Source organism: Dasypus novemcinctus, chromosome 19, assembly GCF_030445035.2.
Source record: "Dasypus novemcinctus isolate mDasNov1 chromosome 19, mDasNov1.1.hap2, whole genome shotgun sequence".
Classification (NCBI taxonomy): Eukaryota; Metazoa; Chordata; class Mammalia; order Cingulata; family Dasypodidae; genus Dasypus; species Dasypus novemcinctus.
The window spans coordinates 37,223,569-37,249,570 of NC_080691.1; the positions used below are offsets into that span (position 1 = coordinate 37,223,569).

A 26,002-nucleotide genomic window follows, 5' to 3' on the forward strand; every position below is an offset into this window, starting at 1 on the left:
TACAGTCTTAGACAAGCAGCAGGTCAAGGAGGAATTCTCAAAAGAAGTCAGTAACTACCTTGAAAATAATGAAAATAACAACACATCAAAACTTATGGGATGCAGCAAAAGCTGTACTGAGAGGGAAATTCATAGCCATTAATTCATACATCAAAAAAGAAGAGATAAAATCGAAGACCTAACTGAACACTTGGAGGAATTAGTAACAACAAACTAACCCCAAAGGAAGTAGAAAGAAAGAAATAACAAAGATCAGAGCAGACTAAATGAAATAGAAAATAAGAAAGCAGGAAGTGGATTTCGCTCAATTGATAGAGTATCCACCTTCCATATAGGAAGTCCAGGGTTCAAACCCAGGGCCTCCTGACCCATCTGGTGAGCTGGCTCATGTGCAGTGCTGATGCGCACAAGGAGTGCTGTACCACACAGGGGTGTCCCTCACGTAGGAGAGCCCCATGTGCAAGGAGTGTGCCCCACAAGGAGAGCCAATCCACACCAGAAAAGTGCAGCTTGCCCAGGAGTGGTGCCACAAGATGATGTAACAAAAAGAGACTCAGATTCCCAGTGAGGCTCACAAGAATGCAAGCAGACACAGAAGAACACACACAATGAATGGACACAGACAGCAAGACAATGGGGGGGGGGGGGAGGGAAGGGGAGATAAATAAATAAATCTTTGAGGAAAAAAAAGAAAATAAGAAAGCACTAGAAAAAATAAACAAAACTAAGAGGTGGTTCTTTGGGAGGATCAATAAAATTGACAAACCCTTAGCTAGACTAACAAAGAAAAAAAGAGAGGAGATACAAATACACAAAATAAGAAATGAGGAAGGGGATATCACCACTGACCCCACAGAAATAAAGAGTATCAGAAGAGGATACTTTGAAAAACTATATACCAACCAGAAGGACAATTTAGAGGAAATGGGCAAATTCCTAAAAACACATAAGCAGCCTACATTGACTAAAGAAGAAATTGTTGATCTCAATAGACCAATCACAAATAAAGAGAGAGAGTCAGGCATTAAAAACCTCCCAACTAAGAAGAGGCTGAGGACAGATGGCTTCACAGTGAATTCTACCAAACATTCTGGAAGTAACTAACACAAATCTTGCTTAAACTCTTGCAAAAAATTGAAGTAGAAGGAACATTGCTTAACTCATTCTATGATTCTAGCATACCCTAATACCAAAGAGAAACAAAGCCACCACAAGAAAGGAAAATTACAGACCAATCTTTCTAATGAATCTAGATGCTAAAATCCTCAACAAAATACTTACTAATCGTATTCAACAACACATCAAACGAATTATACACCATGACCAAGTGGGTTTCATTCCTGGTATGCAAGGATGGGTCAACATAAGAAAATCAATTAATGTAATACACCATATAAATAGATTGAAGGAAAAAATCACATTATCATATCGATAGATGCAGAAAAAGCATTTGACAAAATACAGCACACTTTCTTGATAGAAACACTGCAAAAGATTGGAATAGAAGGAAACTTTCTGAATATGATAAAGGATATATATGAAAAACCCAGAGGTAACATCATTTATAGTGGTGAAATCCTAAAATCTTTATGTCTAAGATCAGGAACAAGACAAGGATACCCACTATCACCCCTCCTATTTAATACTGTGTTAGAAGTACTTGCTTGAGCATGGAGGCAAAAAACAGATATAAAAGTCATCGAAATAGGAAAGGAAGAAGTCAAAATTTCACTATTTACAGATGACATGATCCTATACATAAAAAGCCCTGAGAAATCTACAACAAAGCTTCTAGAACTTGTAAATGAGTTCAGTAAAGTCACAGGTTATAAGATCAATGCACAAAAATGAGTAGCATTTCTGTACACCAATAATAATCTGAGGATGAAATCAAGAAAAAAAAATACCATTTACAATAGTAAATAAAAAAATCAAAAACCTAGGAATAAATTTAACTAAAGAGTAAAAGACTTATCTGCACAAAACTACACAACACAGTTAAAGGAAATCAAAGAAGACTTAAATGAATGTAAGAATATTCCCTGTTCATGAGTAGGAAGACTAAATATCATTAAGATGTCTATCCTAACCAAACTGATCTACAGATTTAATGCAATGCCAATAAAAACCAACACAGCATTTTTTAAGGAACTGGAAAAACTAACTATGAAATTTATTTGGAAGGGAAAGAGGCCCCAAACAGCCAAAGACATATTGAAAAAGAAAAATGAAATTGGAGGAATCACATTACCTAACTTTGAAACATACTACAAAGCTACGGTGGTCAAAACACATAGTATTGGCACAAGGATAGACATACTGACCAATGGAACCAAACTGAGAGTTTCGATATATATACTCACACATACAGTCATCTGATATTCAACACCACCACCAAGCCCACTCAACTGGGAGAGAATGGCCTCTTCAACAAATGAAGCTTAGAGAACTGGATATCTATATGCAAAAGAATCAAAGAGGATTACCATCTCATACCTTATACAAAAATCAACTCAAGATGGATCAAAGACCTAAATATAAGAGCCAAGACGATTAAGACCTTGGAAGACAATTTGGGAAGCATCTACAGGACCTTGTAATAGGAAATGGCTTCATGATCACACCCAAAGCATGAGCAACAGAAGAAAAAACAGATAAATGGGACTACCTCAAAATTAAAGCCTTTTGCACCTTAAAGGAGTTTATCAAGAAAGTGAAAAGACAGCCTACCTAATAGGAGAAAATATTTTTTTTAATCTTTTATTTATTTATTTTTAAATTACATTATGAAAAATATGAGGTCCCATTCAACCCCACCGCCCCCGCCCCCCACTCCCCCCACAGCAACACTCTCTCCCATCATCATGACACATCCATTGCACCTGGTAAGTTCATCTCTGAGCATCACTGCACCCCATAGTCAATGGTCCACATCATAGCCCAGACTCTCTCACGTTCCATCCAGTGGGCCCTGGGGGGATCTATAATGTCCCGTAATTGTCCGTGAAGCACTATCCAGGACAACTCCACGTCCCAAAAACGCCTCCACATCTCATCTCTTCCTCCCGTTCCCCACACCCAGCAGCCACCATGGCTACCGTTCCCACACCCATTCCACATTTTCTCTGTGGACATTGGATTGGTTGTGTCCATTGCACATCTATGTCAAGTGAGGGCTTAGATTCCATATGGGTACTGGATGCACTCCTCCCGCTTCCAGTTGTAGACACTCTAGGCTCCATGTTGTGGTGGTTGACCTTCTTCAACTCCATGTTAGCTGAGTGGAGTAAGTCCAATAAATCAAAGTGTAGGAGCTGAAGTCTGTTGAGGCTCTGGGCCTGGGTGTCATATTATCAGTCCAGAGATTCAAATCCCCTACATATATCTTAAACCCAGCACCGACTACAATTCCAATAAAGTGGCATGCAAGTCTTGTGAAAAGAGATCCCCTCTGAGTCCAATTCCATCATGCAGAAACACCAGCTCCAAAGAAGGGCTATCTGTCATGGCAGTGAACCCCTTCTGCCATGACCATAGAACCCGTGGGTCTCTTTATCCCTCAAAAGAACCAATACCTGGGGTTGTATCTACCTTATCTGTCTCTTAGACTCTGTTCAGTTGTACATAGGGGTATTCCTTCTGACAACCTCCAGACTCTTTTTTAGAGACTCACAGCCTTATAATCTCATTTCTCCTTTCCATTTCCCCCTTACATTAGGTCAAACAGCTTCCCGAAGTCATGTCATTATATGTAGACAGGTATATTCTGCTGTTCCGCATTGAATCTTTAATTCAAGGTCATTTTATAGTTGCTTCTTCAGCTGGTATGTGGTAGTGATCCCTCGGTGCCAGGGAGGCTCATCCCCGGGTGTCGTGTCCCACGCTGGGGGGAATGCATTGCATCTACACGCTGAGTTTGGCTGTGAGAGTGGCCACATTTGAATAACATGCAGGCTGTCAGGAGGAAACCCCCAGGCACAATGCTACTCTAGGCCTTGTTCTTATTGCAGGTGTATAGGCTCAAAAGTGTAACCATTAGTATCACGAGCCCACTGTTGGGCCCTCCTTCCTTCCTGGTTCTTGCCGTTGCACCTGGAGGATTGCCGCTGCGGAGAAAATATTTGATAACCATATAGCTGATAGGAGACTAATATCCAGCATATATAAAGAAATCCTATATCTTGAAAATAAAAAAGACAAAAAACCCATTTGAAAAATGGGCAAGAGATTTGAACAGATGCTTCTCCAAAGAAGAAATACAAATGGCTAAAAAGCACATGAAAAGATGCTCAACGTCACTTAGCTTTTACGGAAATGTAAAACAAAACTACAATGAGATACCATCTTACACCCATTAGACGAGCAGCTATTAAAAAAACTGAAGACTACAAATGTTAGAGAGGACATGGAGGAATAAGAAGCCTCAGCAACTGCTGGTGGGAATGTAGGATCCAGCCATTATGGAGGACAGTTTGGCGGTTCCTCAAAAAACTAGCTGTAGATTTGCCATATGACCAAGCAATTCCACTTCTGGATAAACACCCGAAGAACTGAAAACAAGGACACAAACTGATATATGCACACTAATGTTCATAGCAGCATTATTCACTACTGCCAAAAGTTGGAATCAACCCAAATGCCCATCAACAAATGAAAGGATAAACAAAATGTGGTACATACATACAATGGAAAACTACTCTGCTGTAAAAAGGAATACAGTGGCCTGGGTGAGAGTGTAAACTACAATGTAAACCACTATCCATGTGGTACAGCAGTGCTCCAAAATGTATTCACCAAACACATGAATGTGTCACGATGATGAAAGAGGTTGTTGATGTGGGAGGAGTGGGGTGAGGGGGGTGGAGGGTATATGGGGAACTCATATTTTTTTAATGTAACATTAAAAAAATAAATAAATAAAAAGGAATACAGTACTAACACACAGGATGACATGGAAGAATCTTAAGGACCTAATGTTGAGTAAAGCAAGTCAGGCATTGAATGATAAATACTACATCTGATACAAATTAAGCAAATCAAGTTGTCCCAAGAGCTAGAGACTGGAAGACAGGATTACAGGAAATGGGGGGGAGAGGAAGGTTGTCAGCCAATGCCCACAGGGATGAAATCTATGATAAAGTGGAGGTAGGTAGTTGTACAGTGAAGGGATAAGATGGAGGCATAGGGATACTATTGGGTTGGGCTTTGCAGGCTTCTGTGGGAATAAGGTTGGGAGGATGGATCAGATGGTCCAAGGAATTAGAGGGAGGGTGGGGGGGGCAAGTGAATATGGGAGGTTGTTGGGTATGTGGTGGAAACTATAATGTTGAGAAAATTCTTTGGAAAATATAATAAGGAAGCGTTACTGGTTTCAGATGTTTGATATGGGGCATCTGGCACAGGGTGCACCTGGGGCAGGCTTCCAGGGAAAGTGTGAGTGCTTATCATGTCATAGTGTGTTATATCAGTGGGTGGAGACCCATACAATGAGTGGGAAGGTGTTATGTCCCCATTCTGGGGAGGCCTGATGTTCTCAAACAGAGGGGATGGTGTCTCTAGAGAGCCTGGGTGGCTCCCAAAAGAAAAGGTCAGAATAGTGTGTCAAGCCCTCAGCATTGTTGCAAGTGTCTATGAATCTTTCCCTTTAAGCAGTGAAGCTTGGTGGTCACTGTGGGCCCTGAGGGAAGGGGGAAAGAGGAATAGAATAGTTGGAAGATGTTGTAACTAGGCAGCAATGGAAGTATTCTGCATAATCCTGCAATGATGGATACAGTCCATGTTAAATATCACCAAAAATCTATAGAGGTATATAGTCTAAAATGTAAACTATAATGTAAACAATAAGGCAACTGAAAATTTATAAAAGTATACAGTCTCAAATGTAAACCATAATGTAAACCATATGGAACCATGGTTGGTAGCTATGTTTCAATACCTATGCATCAGTTGCAGCAAATGTAACATTCACAGGTAAAAATATCATTGCTGGGGAAAGGGGAAAAGGGTTTGATATTGAGTATATGGGAATTCCCTATATTCTATATGTTATTTTACTGTGACCTAAAACTTTTTTGAAGACCTAACAAAAAAAAGGGGTGTAGACATTGAGGAAGAAATGGAAGAGATTGCCATGCCTCTGTATGTACAGGGAAACACCTATTACAGTGATGAAAGGCAAAACATCAAAAAAATTTTTTTCTTATGATATTTTTCATTTTTTTAATACCCCAATTTATTTTTTACTTTATTTTAGGTTTTCTAAATTATTATATATTCTATTTCTAATCTTTAAACCTATCATTACCATTTTATTTTCCTATTAATTGAATTTGGCAATATATTAGACTTCATTTTTGAAGAAGTTTTGGATCACAGAGGGGTTCAACTATGGAAAGGGAGGAGCACTGATGTGGGGTGTCACTGATGGGGGATGTATGGGTGGGAGGGAGTTCTTCAGGGCATGCATATAAGGTCTATAGATATGTTCAAATGTTCATTGGTATTGACATAGGGGGTAGAATTTCACACAACTGAGGGAGTGCTGAGTTCCCCTTCTGGGAACTCCCCAATGGAGCAGCAACAATCCTCCAAGGACAAGGGCAAAGACTAGTAAAGAAGGAACGTCCAATGATGGGCCCTTGATACTGATGACTATGCTTATGAGCCTGTGTGCTTGAAATTTCAATTAGGGCTAGAGCTGCAGGGTGCCTAAGAGTTACTCCCTGAGAGCCTCCATGTTGCTCAAATGTGGCCACTCTCTAAGCCAAACTCAGCATGTAAATGCATTACTCTCCCCGCAGTGTGGAACATGACTTCCAGGGATGAGCCAAAGGATTACTACCATGCACCAGCTGGTGACTCAATTAGACAAAGACCTTGAATGAAAGGGGGAAATGGTAAAGACAAACGAGTTTATATGGCTAAGAGACTTCAAAATGAGTCAGGAGGTCATCAGAGGGGTCACACTTACACACATTCTCAGTAGGATCTCAGAGACGGTCAAAGTAGATACAACCCCAGGTTGTATGGAGGGCTATGGAGACACCCAGGCCGTACTGTCATGACAGATGGCTCTGGAGTTCAGTGCCTTGCCAGTGGGCCTAACTTTGGAATATGTGCTCCTGAGTATGGAGTGGGACTCAGAAGTGACCTCTCTACGCATGCCTCTTCTGTCACTTTCACTGAACCTGTGGTTGGCGCTAGGGTTGATGTATGCTCAGGATACTTGAATCTTGGACTGTTTATATGCCAGCTGGGCCCTGAGCCTCAGCAGAGTTGCAACACCTACTCTCTAGTTCGCTGGACTTATCCAGGTCAGCTAACAGGGAGGTGAAGATGGTCAACCACCCCACCAGGGAACTGAGAGAGTCTACAGCTGTAAGCAGGAGAATTCCACCCATTACCCATGTGGGATCTAAGCCCCCTCTCAATTTAAAGGTGAAGCCGGACATTGCCATCCCAAGGTCTTCAGGATGGAGGAATAAAATAAAGATTAGAGTGGACTTACTGGTATTCTAATATAGAAATATTGTGACTCTAGAAATGGAAGAAATTATATCATTGATGTGGAGACACTGGCCACAGGAATTGCTGAAGGCAGGGAGAAGGAAAAAGAGGTGTGATATTGGGGCATTTTCAGGACTTGGAGTTGTCCTCAATGATATTGCAGGGACAGTTGCAGGACACTACATATCCTGCCATAACCCACTGAATGGACTGGGAGAGAGTGTAAACTACAACATAAACCATAACCCATGCTTTGTAGCAATGCTTCAAAATGTACTCATCAAATACAATGAATGCAACACATTAATGAAAGAACTGTCGATGTGGGAGGAGTGAGGAGTGTGGGGAGTGGGGTATATGGGAACCTCTTATAATTTTTAATGTAACATTTGGTGTGATCCATATATTTAAAAAAAAAAGATAATAATAAAATTAAAATGTGAAAATGAAAAAAATGAAAAACAAAAAACCCTCCAAGAACATTTTAGATAGAAATACACTAGCATGCAGGAGAAAAAGCCTTTCCTGGCACTGAGGCCTGAGGATGACGCTCCCAGTGAGTGTGCCCAGGGGCCTCCCATCCTATGTAGTGCTCCATACTCGAGACACTCTGTGGACCCTGGATGCAGGAGTGAGGCTGACACCATGGCTCCTTCTGCTCTTCAGTGAAACTAAGGGTATCACCCTGAAGAGGAGGAGGTGTCATACAAGGAAGCTGCCTTTACATTCTAGTGCTTGATTTTCAAAACAACATTAGGTGATAGATATTATTTCCCTTTACAGATAAGGACTGAGGGGTAGAAAGGAAGCAACCATGCTCAGTCACTGGAATGGCAGAGCTGGAATTAGATTCTAATATTCTAGGGAAAAAAGCCTATGATGTTAACATAAAATTTCAGAAACAGACCTCCTGTGAAAAGTGACTGCCACCTAAAAGAGAATCAGAGGGTAAGAGTTCATGGAGGATGGACAATAGGTAAACAAAAGGTGAGCCCGAACTTGATTCTGAAACAAAAGCTTATACATTCAACAGCCATTTTCCATCAGCAGTTCAAAAAATCAGCTTCCTTGGATGCTCTCGAGCTGATGGAAACACCACGACAGGTGACAGCCCATAAATGTAATAGTCTTTAGATTACTGAATTAATGGCAGGAAAGAAAATATACACAAGAGAACCCTAAGCAAGCAGCAGCCCTGGTGTTTTCAGAGAAACAAATAAAGGTAAGCGCAATCTCAGTTTGTAATTATATTATTAAATTCACGGTTGGCAGTAGTAGTATGCTACAACATCCAAATGTGCTTAAACATTTATAAGATACAGTGAACTGAAACTGCTGAAAGACTATCTAAAAAGGAGAAATAGAAAATAGTAAAAGGATAACTTGGTAAGTCATGACAAAGAGCATCATTTTATATTTTTTCTTATATAAATAGTTTCATTAATGATCTAAGGTAAATACATTCTATATAATGATGTAAAAATGTCCACATGAGAAACTAGTTTAACAAATATCTGATTTGTGAGCACAAGTGAAAACACAAAAATCAAGCAAAACAGATTTAATTCAATTAGAAATACAGGCAACAACAATAAAAATCAAAAGCATTTCAATGTGCTTAAGTATAACATATTTAGTTCAAAACAAGGGTATATAAATATAGGCTGGCTCTGACTTAAAAAATATATATATATAAAATAATAAACTTGAAACCTCTAAAAAGACCAAACCACAGGAATGCTGGGCATATTATGGGAGGTTTTTTGGCTTATAGAAGCACCTGGACTAAGAAGTTTTTCTATTGCATTTTAGAAGTACAAAACATAAATAACACAACAGATCAAATCTCTATGTAAAGTGACCCAGACATACAGCTATGCAACAATGGCAGAAACTTAGAAAGCCACAGGAGGCTAAAACAGTGAGGAAAAAATGGGCAGCAAATGATGACAGATTTCATAAATTTTATAAATTTCAAAGAGAGGTCATTAAAATGGGGGATTGTGCATAGAACCACACCATGCAAAGCAACAATTTCTATAAAGTTGATAAAGGAAGTCCACCTGTAATAGATACAGTGGTAAAGCAAAGCTAAAAATAAACAAGGTAAATTAAATTGCCTTAAGACAAGAAAATATTGAGGTCCTCCAGGCACCTGTAAGAAGCCGCCTTCTCCAGGGTCAACTTTAGGTCACTCACTGCAAGATGGGAAAGAACATGGCACAGAAAACCCTAAGGGTAACAGCAGTTCTGAGCTATTTCTTGCAATGCAGAGGAGAGTTCCTTACATTTCTCTAAACAAATTGCTGCAAAGGCAAAAAGGTAATATGATTTTCCTGATCTCAACACAATCACTCCAATATTCTAAGGCAAGAGCAGAAAGACCTTAGAATAAAGTATGTCTTCATGAATATATTACTTTATGAAGTAATAAAAAACATTCTATGTAAATTCCTTGTGGAAATTTACATGGATAGGGAGAACAAGAAAATACTAGAAAAACGGAAAGGAAAGACAGACTGATTTTTGTTGTTGTTGTCCATTTTCCCCCTAAGCCCTGGAGCTCCATGGTGCATCTGTTCTAAGTCAGAATTTATTAACAGCGGGCTCCCAGTGGGAAAAGCCATTAGGTTGCTCCAGCAAAGACTCAACTTTGTACAGGGTTATAAAACTGCATGAAGAAAGGTTTCCTTACTCATTTTTTTTCTAAAACAAGAAATGTCCAACTTTCAGGAGATTATTTTTAATACTTATGCATTAACCTGAGGCCACACGAGTACCATATAGCTCAAACCTTTATTTAGCATATATTTTGAGCCAAGTACATGCTAGCAACTATAATAAAAGATCTAATGTCATAAACATTTTCAAAACTAGATAAAATGTATAATGGTACTTCCATAAAATTTTTTATGAAAAAATGTAAACTAATTTCAGAGACAATAGAGTTCTACTTGACAGAACCTAATTAATATGAAACACTATAAACTGTCTACTATTTGCCTTAGAATCTCTATTATGCCCCAAAAGTGACAACGAGTGTACACTTTCAGCCGAAATTATCCTAAGGGCTCACTCCTCAAAATCAATGTTCCTCCAAGTGAAGCCACGCTGTTCTTAGATCTCCAAGATCTCCTAGGGATCTTAGATCTCCTTTAACCACCATGGTACTATTTTCAACCTATTCTCTTGTTTTTCAAGGACACCAATTGGTATAAAGTGGAAGTAATGACAGGGAGAACAAATGTAAACTAGTGTTTATCTGCCGGTTTCTCTCTCTGCTCTCCTTTTAATCCAATGTAATCTTTTAATGCTCCTCTGAAAAATGTCAAAGCCTACAGTTAGATCCATATTTCTTTATGAAATAGTAGAATGTCTAATGTCTTCTCTTATTTTATTATTTCTAAAAGGCATATTTGTCCACCTGGGCAAAACAATTTACTCTTAGAGGTGTTATTAATTAGAATTAAAGAATCTTAGAACTACAAAAATCATAGTAGGGAAGCAGCTGAGGCTCAATCAGTTGGGCTCCCGTCTACCATATGGGAGGCCCTAGGTTTGCGTCCCAGGGCCTCCTTGTGAAGGCAGGCTCGCCTGCACAACATGAAGAGCCACTGGCCCACAAGAGCTATGGAATACTGCCTAGTGAGCAAGCAACACAACAAAAAGGGAGACAAGTTTAAAAAAACAACAATACAGAAGAGCATGCAGCAAATGGACACAGAGAGCAGAGAGCAAGCAAGCCACAAGGGGGGGAATAAAAAAATTTAAAAAAATTAAAAATCATAGGAATTATTTAAATAATCCTAAAACCCAGGAAAGTCAACTCAGTCACCCAAAGTCATACAATTAATGAAAAATTCAAGAATAGAACCTATATCAATCAACTTCCAGGGCTATGATCTTTCTACCATCCCATTCTACCTCATTAATGTCAACTATCAACAGTGATCCTTGATTTTTCTTGATTTTTCTAAAACAGCAGATCTTGGAAAATTTGATACCATATCAGTTCTCAGTGCCTGAGACTAAATTCTTGGGAGCCAAGAAACGTTCTATTTTAAATTAATGTCAGACCAACCAATTTTATTATATTTACCTCTCATGGGAGATTTCATGGCAGCTTCTACCATCCCCACCAGAAGTTGAAGACTCTTCGGGTCCTGAGCCAGCCCCGATGCAAAGGCTGCCAGGGCATCGGCATGACGTCCAAGGTACTGGAGGGCAACACCCTGTCGGAAGTATGCCTGGAAATAAGGGAAAGATAATGCATACTTTACTTATTATACTGTGTTTCAACAGGATGACAGTGATTCTTTATTAGAATAACAGTCCAGCAAAACTAAGATTGAAGATGGTCTTGGCTGCAAAACCAACTAAACAGTCAGTAATCAAATCTGATTCTTCTAACATAAAATGCAAGCATACTTCTGCCAAGCAACTTACATTTAAAACTTTCACTCTTTTCACTTCCAGAACACTTATAAATTTTACCACATTCTTTGGTATTTGTTCCCATATTATTTTTATTTTTTATTGAAAATCTTGAAAATATGTTTTATCCCACCTTTAATATCATAAGCCCCTCTAGGACAGAGATTTGGAGATTTCTTTATACTAATCTCACATAAGTATCTGGTACAGTGGAAGACACATGAGAGATACTCCAATTCCATTTCTTATATTTCCCCTTACGTAATTAAAGTGGAAAAATCAATGTGTGATTAAGGTAATTTTAATAATAACATAATATGGCTACATACCTTTTGATGTTTCAGACATAATATTTAAAAGTACTTGTCTAAAATATGTATGCTTTGCTTAGAAACAAAGTAAGATTATTGTCCTTTCTCTTCTTCAATTGGAAAAAACTAGTATTATCATGTATGACTATAGGAAAACATCCCTTCTTCTGGCTAATTGAAGAAAAGGCCAAAGAATTTTATTGAATAAAAAGGATTAAGTAATAAATAAAAATGATATATTAACACATTCATACATTATTTACATTTCAACATCTGCTTCTAAAATATTTAGCTTCCCATGTAATCTAAATCCTGTAACAATACTGTTTTTAACATACACTTGACTTTTTCAGTCCAAAATACTTTGAAATTATCACAAATTGTATTCATGGAATTTTAATAAAGTTTTTAACAATTCTTAAAACTACTGCTCAATAAACAACACATAAGTTTATAATTTAATATTACACACACGTATACATGAGAGCTAGAGAGCACTTTTCATATTTACAAAGTATATTTGCTTACCTTATCTTATTTCATTTTTATAACTACCCTTTGAGGTAATTTAAGATAGGCAATACTATCCAGTGTTTCTATTAAGAAACAGTCCATAAGCCTGCCTGAATGAATGCTCAGATTATTAAGGGCTATTCAGGCTTCTATTAGTTTAAACTATCAGCAGCTGTTAAAACGCAGCCCAGTAAGCCTATAACCTGGAAATGCATTTTCATTACTAATTCATAAGATCACTTCCTTTCACTGGACTCAGGTGCTGTTTTAATCTTTAATGTGTTTACAGGCATTTTTCACTACCTTTTTCATTTTACATCTTAGGTGGCTACTATGATCCAAAAGGCAAATATATAAAATATTCCAACTAAAAATAACCATAGTTTAAAAATTCTAGAAATGCTATATTAAAGATAAACTTAAATATATATGTTAAATATCTGAAAACTGCAATTATCATTTATGGAGACAGACAAAAATTGTCTTGTAATTGATTTCAGGTATGTATTATGAGAAATGCAAAATTCTTAAATTTACTCTCAATGACTTTGATAATTTCTTGAATATTTAAAGCAAAACATTATCATTTATTACTGAGAAAGCAACAGACTCTGCCTACCAAATGAAATCACTGAAAAGCATGATTTATCTACCCTTTAGAAGATAAGCAAAGTTCAGTGTCAAATTCAAGTTATGGTATCAAGTTCACAGCAGCTCAAGAAGAGTGTGCATGGTTTTTTTGTTTGTTTATTTGTTTGTTTTTAGGACATTAAGAATTTGGATGAGAAAAGATAAGAATGTACAATTGCTCCCACATTCTTCACTTCCTTTCTTCAGGAGAAGATATTCTTAAAAGGCATAGAAGTAAATGCTCAAGGCTCTCTTTTGGTCTCCTCTTCCCTTATGCCCTTCCAGGATTCCCCACCCAACTTTACAAGATTTTCTCAGTTGAAAGCTTAGAGTTGTCTCCCTGTCAAGATAGCACAGTAAGTCAAGCGCTAACAAACCCCTGCCCAAATTCATAGTGAGGTTCTTCCAATTTTTTCCCATGCAATACTCATTGCACGTACAAATAGCTGGTTGAATAAAAATTAGTTGTCTATGCTTTTGTGAGACATATGCTACTACAGAATTTAAGCTGATGATGATAAAAACCTAGATTGTGGGTTACTGTAATGGAATGAAGAGCATTCAGCACAGTGCTTGACGAGTACGTTTTCAATAACTTTAGCTATTTTCATTATTACTAGTTAATGAGAAAAGAATCATCAGCGATTTTAATATAACCAGAGCACAATTATAGACTAACAGAATACAAGAGGTATCCAATAAATATTTTAAATAGTTTATTATACAGTATCCTATTATTCAATTCCTATCATTGCTTCATTCACTTCTCTCGCTCCATAAAAGACTGTAGGCAACAGGGGAACTATAGAGTGGAGACCTCACATTGCTGTAAAGATCCCTCCATGATAAAATCTAAACCATGTGATTAAAAAACACAGGTAGTATCAGGTCTTAGGAGATGTAGCAGACACCCATAGAATCCTCTCCCAACCTCCTCCAAATCAAAGAAAGATCAAGATGTGCTGGTAGTCACAGTTGTTTACCATAGCTTTAAATAAAAATGATGCGACCTGCTATGATCTATCTGCTTCTCCCCTACTGGTATCTGCTACTGATTTTTCTCCCACCCACCATCAAATAGTTCCCCACAAGCTGCTTCATCTGAGAGAGGGGCAAATTTTGATCACTTAGGCCTGGGCCACAGCAGTATATGTGCAGCATGCCAAGGGAAGCCAGGACCTACAAGAGTGTTGAACACTTGGTGCCCAACCAATCCAGATCATACATTCCTTGGCCTCAGGACCCCCCAGGATACCCCACATTCTAGTTACTGGTTATGCAACAGGTGGAGAAGGATCACAATGATTGACAAATAAGAGCACCTACTGAGAGGCAAACAAAAACCTTAACTTAAAACTTTAGCCAGAAAGAAGAGGAACTTGGTTGACTCACTAGACTGAAGGTAGGATGATGACCATCTGATCAAGTGTCCACAGTCATTCACTGATTTTTTATTATTCAATACAAAAATTTCACAGAGATATACTACTAAACAACCTCACAAAAATTATAAAGACAACAGGGTTACAAGAATAAGTTTCCATTCCTTACTTCCTTCACTGAGCATTCCCTAAAAATCTGCAGCATCAGGCACTATAAAGCACACCACAAACACAAAGAAAAAAAGACAGGAATCAAGGTGCTCAAAGTTTAGAGGGGAAGAATATTAAAAGCTATAAATGACCCAGTGGTGGTATAAATATCTTGATTGCTGGCTGTAATAACAGCTAATTGATAGTAAGGGTAAAAATGTAACCAATGACAAAAGTTTTAGCTCTGCTTTTACAAATCGTTACTATTGTTAACATTTGCTTTTTATTAAGGGGCTATTCCTCTCATCCCCAGAGGTTTAAAGTGAAAAACACTCAAGGACTAAACATCAGTAAGCTTTTCACCCTTCAAGTACTCCTGGAATCAATAAAGTACTTTCAACAATCCATTCAACAATCCATTCCTGATTTACAATTGTCACTAAACCCAACAATAACCTTACACTTGGCTCAAAATATATGTCATATATAATTATAAGCTCTGCTTTCAAATGTTAGACTTTCATATTCCTAATTTCACAGTTTGAATTTGAACCTCTTTACAACTTTCTGAAGCATAAATATCTTTACCTATGCATAGCAGCATACCACTTACCAACATACAGTTTCCACAGCATCACCATCTTTGTTCAGCAACATTTGTAAATCACATGACTGTTTTATTGAATTTTTCCTTACTACTTTATTTAAAAATGAGTGGAAATAGGGAGCATAAGAGTGCCGATTTTAGTTTTTTAAAAAGAATCAGCATTGATCTCTAATTTATCATAACTAGAACAAAAATGAAAATGATTACTGGGCACCAAAACTAGCAAACCTTTAATATCATTGGATTTATACAGAACAACTATGTTCAATGGTGATGGAGAAGGATAAAATAAGAGAATATGTAAAAAAAAAAAAAAAATTGGAAATCTCAAAGTTGATTGCTAAAGGAAAGGCATAACTGGAGATTTTATTTTTAATTGTGAAGGAATTCCCCACTCCCTGGCCATAAGAGTATTTTGTTTGATATTTGCTTAATTTTATCCTACATATTTGACTTTCATATACTTTTTTAGGAATGCATTATATGGGGAAAAAAAGAGCTTGTATTATTTAAAACAGATATTCATCATATAAGCAAAATGTTAATAAACACTTACTACCTATTATTAACTGCATTATATATTCCATATTATACATTATGCCATTTCATTTACAAATAAATAAGAAGGCACAGGATGCATGTCCTCAATACCTTTTCGCAGTCTTGCTTCAAATAGGCACCTGCATGAATACATACATCCAAATCATTTTTGCTATGTATTTGTTTCATTTAAGCCTAAGGATAAATTACCCAGAACAGCACTGCTCAACAGAATTTTCTGCAACAATGGAAATGTTCTCTTTACTGCCCAATATAGTAGTCACTAGCTAGCAATATGTGACCTTTGAACACCTGAAGTGTGGTTAGTCTAAGAATTTTTTTTTTTAAATTTTATGTCATTTAAATAGTCACAGTGGTTAGTGGCTACTGTATTGGACAATGCTGTTCTAGGGTTTGGTCTTCCTCTAACATTAAGCCTCCAAACATAAATTTAAATAGGAAGAAAGTGAAAGGGGATATACTAAGCAAATGAAATAACTATGACAAAAGCCCTGGACTGACACTATACTGTTTGTTCCCAAGGAAGTTGTGGTAGAAGAGAAAGGAGACTTATAAGGCTGACACGGAATCCAATCTTGGTTACTTTTTAGTTGTGTGCCTTTGGCCAAGCCACTTAACTTGAGCAAACTTCACCTTACATTTCTATAGAGGGGACGATAATGATGACCTCAAAGGATACTAACTAAGGTGTGAAGTATAAAACATAATCACCTTTGGTAAAGTGAGTGAGGGGCTGACAAAAATTAAGCACAAAAAGGAGAGAAGAAATGATACATGGAAGCTTTCGAAAAATAGACTCAAATTTAAAGTCCAATGCAAAAATTATCATAATGATCACCTTGAGTCACTGAGGAAATTGTTAACTTATATTTGGAAGTGGATTTGGCTCAACTGATAGAGCATCCACCTACCACATGGGAGGTCCAGGGTTCAAACCCATGGGCCTCCTGACCTGTGTGGCAAGCTGGCCCACATGCAGTGCTGATGCTCACAAGGAATGCCGTGCCATGCAGACTCCTGCATGTCTCCCACATAGGGGAGCCCCACACGCAAGGAGTGCACCCCATAAGGAGTGCACCCCGCCCAGGAGTGATGCCACACACATGGAGACCTGACGCAGCAAGATGACGCAACAAAAAGAGACACAGATTCCCAGTGCCACTGACAAGAATACAAGCGGACACAGAACACACAGCAAATGGACACAGAGCAGACAACTGGGAGGGCAGGGGAAGGGGAGAGAAAAAATTAAAAAAATAAAAAGGCAGTAAAGCAGATAATACATCTTCAAGAAATCTCAACCAAATTTGCTTTTAAAAATGTTTACACTTTGTCATTTCATTAGGTAGCCTCCAGTTGCTAGTAAATCCATCATTTGAAACAATCATTAAATGCAAGTTAAATAAAGTCCTTTGGCTTGGATGGAAAAGAAGAAAGAGGTGGTAGAAAATGGAAGAACAAAAATACATCTGAAAGAACAAAAATATTCCTTCCTTTCAGATACTTTATCCTTTATATTGATTATTAGAATTTTTATAGGGTTTTCGAAGGCCCAAGGCTGATGCAAACTTTCGAATTAAGAAGAGCCAGTCTTGTTATATCAGCCCTGCCACTATAAATTATCATCAGTTTTACTGCATATATGTAGAACTCTTATTTTCTGAAGCTTTTCTAGTTATCACTTATTGAACAGCTACTATGTGCCAGGCATTGTGCTAGGTGCTTTCCATGGTTTATCACTAACCCTCACAACATCCCACAAGAAGTTTTTATGATGACTGCTGCACAGAAGAGAGTGATTACATAAAGCTATGAAGTGAGACAAACCTGCTGCATATTCTCTACTATTCCATTCTGCCTCTTTGATAAAAGAATTAATGGTCTGCAATTAACCTCTAAATCAGCTTTTTGTCTGGGAATTCTTATACTTGCAAAATTCAACCTATGGAGGCAGAAATGAAGGAAAATCAGAAATGACACAGAAAATTTATGAACATGAATATTTAATCTCTGTCCATTAGCAACCGTTGATTGTAGAACAATTTTTAATGAATTGGATGGAGGGAAAATTCATTTCATTAACCTTTCATATAAATGTATTATTATTGAACCAAACAGGCCACTGTACTTGCAACTCAGTTCGATGTTAATTAGATTACAGGCAAGAGGCTTTAAATCAAAGAGAAACAAAAGGTGCCATCAGCAGGCTTTTCAGACAACGCTTGTTTGTTTGCTAGCTAAAATGGATTTTTACCTGCACTACAATTTGCTATGCTTCTTTTATTTTCTGACATTTTCAAGTGAATTTTCTCTTGCTTCTATTTGCTGACACTTTATATTAAAAAAAAAAATACCTTGCGAATCAGCAAAGAACACATTCTTCATGTGGCAATGTGTTTTACCTGCTCAGCTGGGAGCAATCATTCCTATCTTTCCAGAAATCTACACTTCTATTTCTTACTAGTTTGTCTTATTGTGTGCTGAAAGCACAGGCAAGACATTGGAAGCTATTTTAGAAAACACAATTATTTCATTTGGAACCCAGAGTCAGAGGCCCAAATTGCCTAATATAATGTTCAAACCAAATCTGCATCTGTGAATTGTATTTCTCTCCAACTTTGGCTTTTGGTACACCTATGGAAATTATTTTCTAAAGGAAATCTACTCTCAGTTATGATTGTTAAATATCATATTAGCTATCTCTTTTCCCAAAATTAATTTTAAACTAGTTGTATTAAAGTGTTATTGAAGGAAGCAGACGTGGTTCAACTGATAGAGCATCTGCCTACCATATGGAGGGTCCAGGGCTTGATTCCCCATGGCCTCCTGACCTATGTGGTAAGCTAGTCCATGCACAATGCTGCCGTGCACAAGGAGGGCTGTGCCACGCAGGGACACCCCTGCATAGGGGTACCCCACATGCTAGGAGTATGCCCTGCAAGGAGAGCCATCCCCATGTGAAAAAAGCGCAGCCCGCCCAGGAGTGGTGCCACACACGGAGAGCTGACGCAACAAAAAAGAGACACAGTTTCCCAGTTCCACCAGATAACGCAAGTGGACGCAGAAGAACACATAGCAAATGGACACAGAGAGCAGACAACGGGGGGAAGGGGAGAGAAATAAATAAATCTTAAATTAAAAAAGTATTACTGAGGTAACAAATTTATGGGAAAATCGTATTTTAAAAAGGAAGTAAAATTTGATAAGAAGTCAGAGAAAATAGGAAATGCCAACCAGGAGCTAAGTAACTAAGCAGGTGTCATTTTCTAGCAATGAAGAGATTCCAACATTACAGTTTATGTTGGATGATAAAATGTATGTACCATCATTTGGAGTTTCTTTTCTAAGCTTTAAAAATAAACAGTGAAACAACTTGAAGTCCCCTAGAGTAGTGATTCCTAACTTTCCCTACCTTGTGCCTTCATTCCATGGGTGTGGCATAGGAGTGTAAAGTCATGCCAAGGAGAAAACCAAAGCATTTCCTGATCATTCTCCAAGAAATCATCTGGTTTCAGCATGAATTCTGTGCCCCTGCCCTAGCAAACCCCACCTCCTCCCCAGACCACAGATGTATGCATGCCTTCACACACATAACCTGAGCTTGGGGAATATGGTTAGACCAGAGCAAAGCAGGGGGGAAAAATAGTGGTAGACAGAGAGAAAGGAGGATTAGGAAAAACACTGAGGCCAACAATGTGGAGCCTGAATTCTCATTAACTATTGAAGCAAACATTTGGCATCTTGCCTACCGGAATGTAACTTATAACCAAACCATGCCAGATTAATGGAAAATCCATTCCCTCCAGAAAGCAGTCTAAGTCTAAATTGCTGCCATAAGCAGCTGTATATTGGGATATAGGGGCTCAGCTAAAATTCTGCAATTAGAGACTCACCCCTCTGATCCTCTTTGGTTATCAGCTTATGCATATCTCTTGAAATGTCTAATTAATTAAAAAATTTGGAGAGGGAGTTATTTTTAACCAAATATTAAAGGAAGAAGAAAATGAGGAATTCTTATACTTTTTTTAAAGAAAAGAAAGCATAAGGAAATACCTATTTCTACTCCCCCCATACACCCAATCCTTGTCCCTCTCTTCTGTTAGGTATTTGGGAAAGTTAAGCTTAGGAAGTATTACCTACATCACTGACAACTAATAACATCTTTGTAAAATGCTTTAATTGCCAGCTAGCAGTAATTATATACAGAAATGAATTAGCATTTGGGAGAAGGACACAAAGAGGGAAGTAAAGGCAAGTGGCGACATAGGCTGAAAGGTAAGAATATATGCTCAAGCAATACTTGCTCAAATAGTTCATGTCTAAATGACAAAATGCCTGGACTGCTCTATCCCCTTCCTATGTTATGCAATCTTCCTGCACTGGCACACATGTATTAGAGTGCCAGCTATCACAATGGAAAACAAGAAAACAAAAACTGACTGCCTCTTTAGACTTAATAGCACAAAAATCTAACACACTTTATCTTTTCAAAAGAAAAGGGGGCTCCAGTTTCAGGCAAGATTGAATAAGCACACTCTACCCAATCTTTTCCAATGAATACAACTATACCCTAGATAGATTGCATGGAGCAGCTTTCTGAGGATTCTAAATGTAAACGGTAGCAAGTGAATTGTGGAAGGAAACCAGATTTCAAAGTACTAATTAGACATTTCAAGAGAAATGCATGAACTGATAACCAAAGAGGATCAGAGGGGTGAGTCTCTAATTGTAGAATTTTAGCTGAGCCCCTATATCCCAAGTACAGTGAGTAGTAGTGTTTTTTTTTTTCCTTCCCATCTACTAGTATGTGGTTTGGATTTAAAGGCAGCAGTTCAAAATCCAGAAGTGCTCAATGGGTGTGACCAGAAAGAAGTCCAAGAAAAGCCATGCCTTCCGTTCAGAGAAGCTGGAAAAGGCACTCCTAGGGGTAAGAAAGAATGGAGAAAATCCTCTACTTTTAAATTCATCTTCCATCCATTCTCTTCCAGCTTACACTCCAGACAAGCCACAAGTGGCAGAGATGGCAACAGCAGGGGTTTCTGGGAAAGGGCCAAAATTCTGAGGAAAAGACTTTTCTCTCTGACCCACAGGGCCAGTGGTCCCATGAACATGCAGATATAGGCAGTTGAGTCTAAAATTTTACATGAAAAGGCCACAGAACTAAAACAGTTAAAATAATTTGAAAAAGAAAAAAATTGGAGGATTTACAGAATCCAGTTTTAAAATTAACAATAAAATTACAATTTTCAAGACAGAGTTGGTTTGGTGAAGGAGTAGACACATATCAAAGGAACAGAAGAGAGTTCAGAAACAGACTACCATAAATATGGCCAATTGATTTTTTTTTCTTTTTTTACAAAGGAACATAGATAATTAAGGAAAAAAAACTGTTCCAACAAATGGTGTTGGAACAAGTGGATGTTCTTATGCAGAAAAATGAGCCTCAATCCATGTTACTCACTTTATTCAAGAATTAACTCAAAATGAAATGTTCAAAAATTTACTGAGGAAATGACTGCACAAGTCTGTGATGAAAGTGATAGCCACCGAGTGCACACTGTGGATAGACTATACAAGGCATGGGACTGTATAACACAGTGAACCATGTGGTGGAAGATGGACTGTGGGTAACAGTACAAAGTTGAGAGCGTTCTCTCATGAACTATAACAAATATTAATACATTATTAATAATAGGGGATGTATGGAAAAAATATATACCAAACGTAAGCTATGGACCACAGTTAGTGGTAATTGCCTGATGATGTTCTTTCATAATCTGTGGCAAATGTTCTAAAACAATGCAAGGTGTTAGTGGATGGGTGATATATGGGAATTCTGTACATTACACATGATTGTTTTATAAGCTCACAACTTCTCTATTAAAAATACATATATTAAAAAAAACTTGGAAAAAAAAAACTCAAAATGGATCACACACCTAAATATGAAATGTAAAACTACAAAACTTTTTGAAGAAAATATTTGTAACCTGGAGTTAGACAGAGTTCTTAAATATGACACCAAGGAAGCACCAAAGTGAAAATGGTAAAGTAGATAGCTCCAAGAGCCTGTCCTTCCACATCAAAAATTGACATAAACTCTCAGAACCAATATTTTCAGAACTCTGGAATATACAGCAACCAAGCAAATACTCAGAAAAGACCTGAGAAGACAAAGCTTTCATGTCTGGCTAATCTCTAGGCTCAGTGCAGGCAGGAAGTGAATGCTAAGTCAAAGTGTTAAATGACCTGGTAAGTGTTAAAGGAGTGCCCCAGCACAGAGTCAAACTACAAAGACTAGAAGAGATATCTTTCCCTTTTATTTTTCTTTCATCTTTTTTTTTTTTTTGGCTCCTGCCATTCAAGGAAATCTCTGTTAAAACACTACCGAACATGAAAAAAAGTTATGGGAACAGAGACTTCAGAGACCACACTTTACAAAGAATATAGACTTTACAAAAGTAGTATAGAGAAATCGCTAAACAAGCAGCTGTAGTCCGCAACAAGGAAAAACAAACAAACCCTGAGAAGGAGGAGTAATCTGATTTCCAGAGTCACCACATTATGATATTCAATGTTTTCTATTTTCAAAAAAAATTACAAAGCACTCAAAGAAATAAGGAAGTATGTTCCATTTGTAGAAGAAATGAACAGAAACTGTCCCTGAGTATTTGAGACATTGAATTTACTAAACAAATACTTTAAATCAGCTGTTGTAAAAATGCTTTGAGAACTAAAGGAACTCATGAACAAAGGGTTAAAGGAAACCAGGAAAACAATATATGAAGAGAGAACATCAATAAGAAATCAGAAATTACATAAAGGAACCAAACAGAAATTGTGAAACTGAAGGTTTAACATATGAAATTAAAAACTCACTAAAGGGTTTCAAAAGCAGATATGAGAAGGAAGAGGAAAGAATTAACAAACATGAAAACAGTTCAACTCAAATTATCTAGTCTTAGGAGTAGAAATAAAAAGGAGTGAAGAAAAATGAACACAGCCTTAAAGAAGGAACACCATATGTCTGTGGAACACCATAAAACATAGAAACATATGCACAATGGGAATCTGAGGAGAGGAAAGAAATGGAGATAAAGAATACTATAAGAAATAATGCTAAAAAGTTCCAAAATTTTACAGTAGACATGAATGTTCACATCCATGAATCACAACAAACTCCAAGAAAGGTAAATGCAAAGGGATCCACATTATAATAAAGCTGCTGGAAGGCAAATACAAAGAGAGAATCCTGAAAGTAGCAAGAGAGAAGCAATGCTTCAAGGACAAGAGATCCTCATTAAGATTAACATCAAAGTTCTCATAAGAAAGAACGGAAGCCAGAATGTAGTGAGATGACATTTTTAAAGCGCTGAAAGAAAAAACTGTCAAACAAGAATTCAGTATCCAACAAAACTGTCCTTCAAAAATGAAGGTGAGGGAAGTGGATTTGGCCCAACGGATAGGGCAACCACCTACCACATGAGAGGTCCAAGGTTCAAACCTAGGGCCTCCTGACCCATGTGGTGAGCTGCCCATGTGCAGTGCTGATGCGCGCAAGGAGTGCCGCGCGACGCAGGGGTGTCCCCCATGCAGGGGAGCCCCACACACAAGGATTGCGCCCTGCAAGGAGAGTCACCCACGCAAAAAAAACACAGCCTGCCCAGGAGTGGCACCACACACATGGAGAGCTGATGCAGCAAGATGACGCAACAAAAAGAGACACAGATTCCCAGTGCCGCTGACAATAATACAAGTGGACACAGACGAACACACAGCGAATAGACACAGAAACAGAGAGCAGACAACTGGGTGGGTGGGGAGAGGGGGAGAGAAATTTTTTTTTAAATTTTAATTAAAAATAAAAACAAATAAACATTTTAAAAAAGAAACTATCTAAAAAATACATAAAATGGAAATGAGAAGGAAATGAAAATGATATATTACAAAACAATCAAACACAAAAAATACTGGTAGTGAAGAAAATGGGGGGAAAATGGCATAAGACATACAGAAACAAATAGCACAATGCCAGAAGTCCTTAACATAATTACTGTACATGTACATGGATTAAATTCTCCAATCAAAAAGCAAAGACTGGCAGGATGGATAACAACGTATGATCTAACTATATGCTTTCAATAAGAGACTCACTTTAGATCAAAGAGGCAAATAGGCTTAAAAGTGAATGGATGGAAAAATTTATTTCATGCAAATAGCAACAAAAAGAGAATTGGGGCTGAAGTCTATATTCTTCAGAACCCCTCCATTGGGAGAGCTTACCAATAAACTTTCTGCCTGCAAAAAAAAAAAAAAAAAAAAGGAGGGGGAGAGAGAGAGAGAATGGGAGTGGCTATACTAATATCAGACAAAATAAACTTAAATCTAAAAACTGTTACAAGAGACAAAGAAGGGCATTATATATTGAAAAAAAGTCAATTCACTAAAATGGTAGAGGAATTACAAACATACACCATATACACTTGAAGCAACAGAGTCTCAAAATAAATGAAGCAAACTTTAACAGAATACATAATGATATAAAAATAGTTGGATAATTCAATACTTCACTCTCAGTAATGAATAGGACATTTGGACTGAAGATAAATAAGGAATTAGAGGATGTGAAAAATACTATAAACTAACTAAACCTACATTACATCCAATAATAGCAGAATACATATTCTTCCCAAGTATTCTTGGAACATTCCCCAGGATAGACAATATGTTAGGTACAAAACAAGTCTCAATAAATATTAAAACATCAAACTCATATAAAATTATCTTCTCCAACCACAATGGAATGACTGAAGCTAAAAATTTTTTTTTAAAGATTTATTTATTTATTTCTCTCCCCTTCCCCCCCAACCCTGGTTGTCTGTTCTCTATGGCTATTTGCTGTGTCTTCTTTGTCCGTTTCTGTTGTTGTTAGTGGCACGGGAATCTGTGTTTCTTTTTGTTGTCTCATCTTGTTGTGTCAGCTCTCCATGTGTGAGGCTGCACTTTCTTCAGCGCTGGGCAGCTCTCCTTATGGGATGCACTCCTTGTGCATGGGGCTCCCCTACGTGGGGGACACCCCTGCGTGGCATGGCACTCCTTGCGCGCATCAGCACTGCGCATGGGCCAGCACTATATGGGTCAAGGAGGCCCCGGGTTTGAACCGCAGACCTCCCATGTGGTAGATGGATGCCCTAACCACTGGGCCAAGTAACAGAATGAGAACTGGAAAATTTACAAATATGTTGAAATTAAACAACACATTTTTAACTGATGAGTGAGAGAAGAAATCACTAAGAAAATTAGAAAATATTCAGAGAAGAATGAAAATGAAAACACAACACAAAAATTTATGGGATGCAGCAAAAGCAGCACTCAGATCGATAGTTATAAATGAATAAAGGGGCGGCGGACTTGGCCCAGTGGTTAGGGCATCTGTCTACCACATGGGAGGTCCGTGGTTCAAACCCTGGACCTCCTTGACCCATGTGGAGCTGGCCCATGCACAATGCTGATGCTCACAAGGAGTGCCGTGCCACGCAGGGGTGTCCCCCGTGTAGGGGAGCCCCACGCACAAGGAGTGCATCCCATAAGGAGAGCCACCCAGCACGAAAGAAAGTGCAGCCTGCCCAGGAATGGTGCCACCCACACAGAGAGTTGACACAACAAGATGAGACAACAAAAAGAAACACAGATTCCTGTGCCACTGACAATAACAGAAGCGGACAAAGAAGACACAGCAAATAGATACAGAGAACAGACAACCGGGGTGGGGGGGGGGGGGGCGGGAAGGGGAAATAAATAAATAAATAAATAAATGTTTTTAAAAAATAAAGAATAAAGATCTCAAATTAATTACCCAACTTCAAATCATGAGGAACTAGAAAATGAAAAGCAAAATAAGCCCAAAG

General features: G+C 38.0%; 1 protein-coding gene across 4 annotated transcripts in view; it reads right to left on the reverse strand.

Annotated features, from left to right (window-relative positions):
* The window catches only part of TTC28 (tetratricopeptide repeat domain 28), an 876,415-nt gene that overhangs the window by 382,357 nt on the left and 468,056 nt on the right, over nucleotides 1-26,002 (reverse strand). For all 4 annotated transcript variants that reach the window (XM_004461701.5, XM_004461702.5, XM_012526449.4 and 1 more), the window contains one exon: nucleotides 11,606-11,753. In XM_004461701.5, coding sequence (XP_004461758.2) covers nucleotides 11,606-11,753 — 148 coding nt within the window. The remainder of the gene's footprint in view (nucleotides 1-11,605; nucleotides 11,754-26,002) is intronic.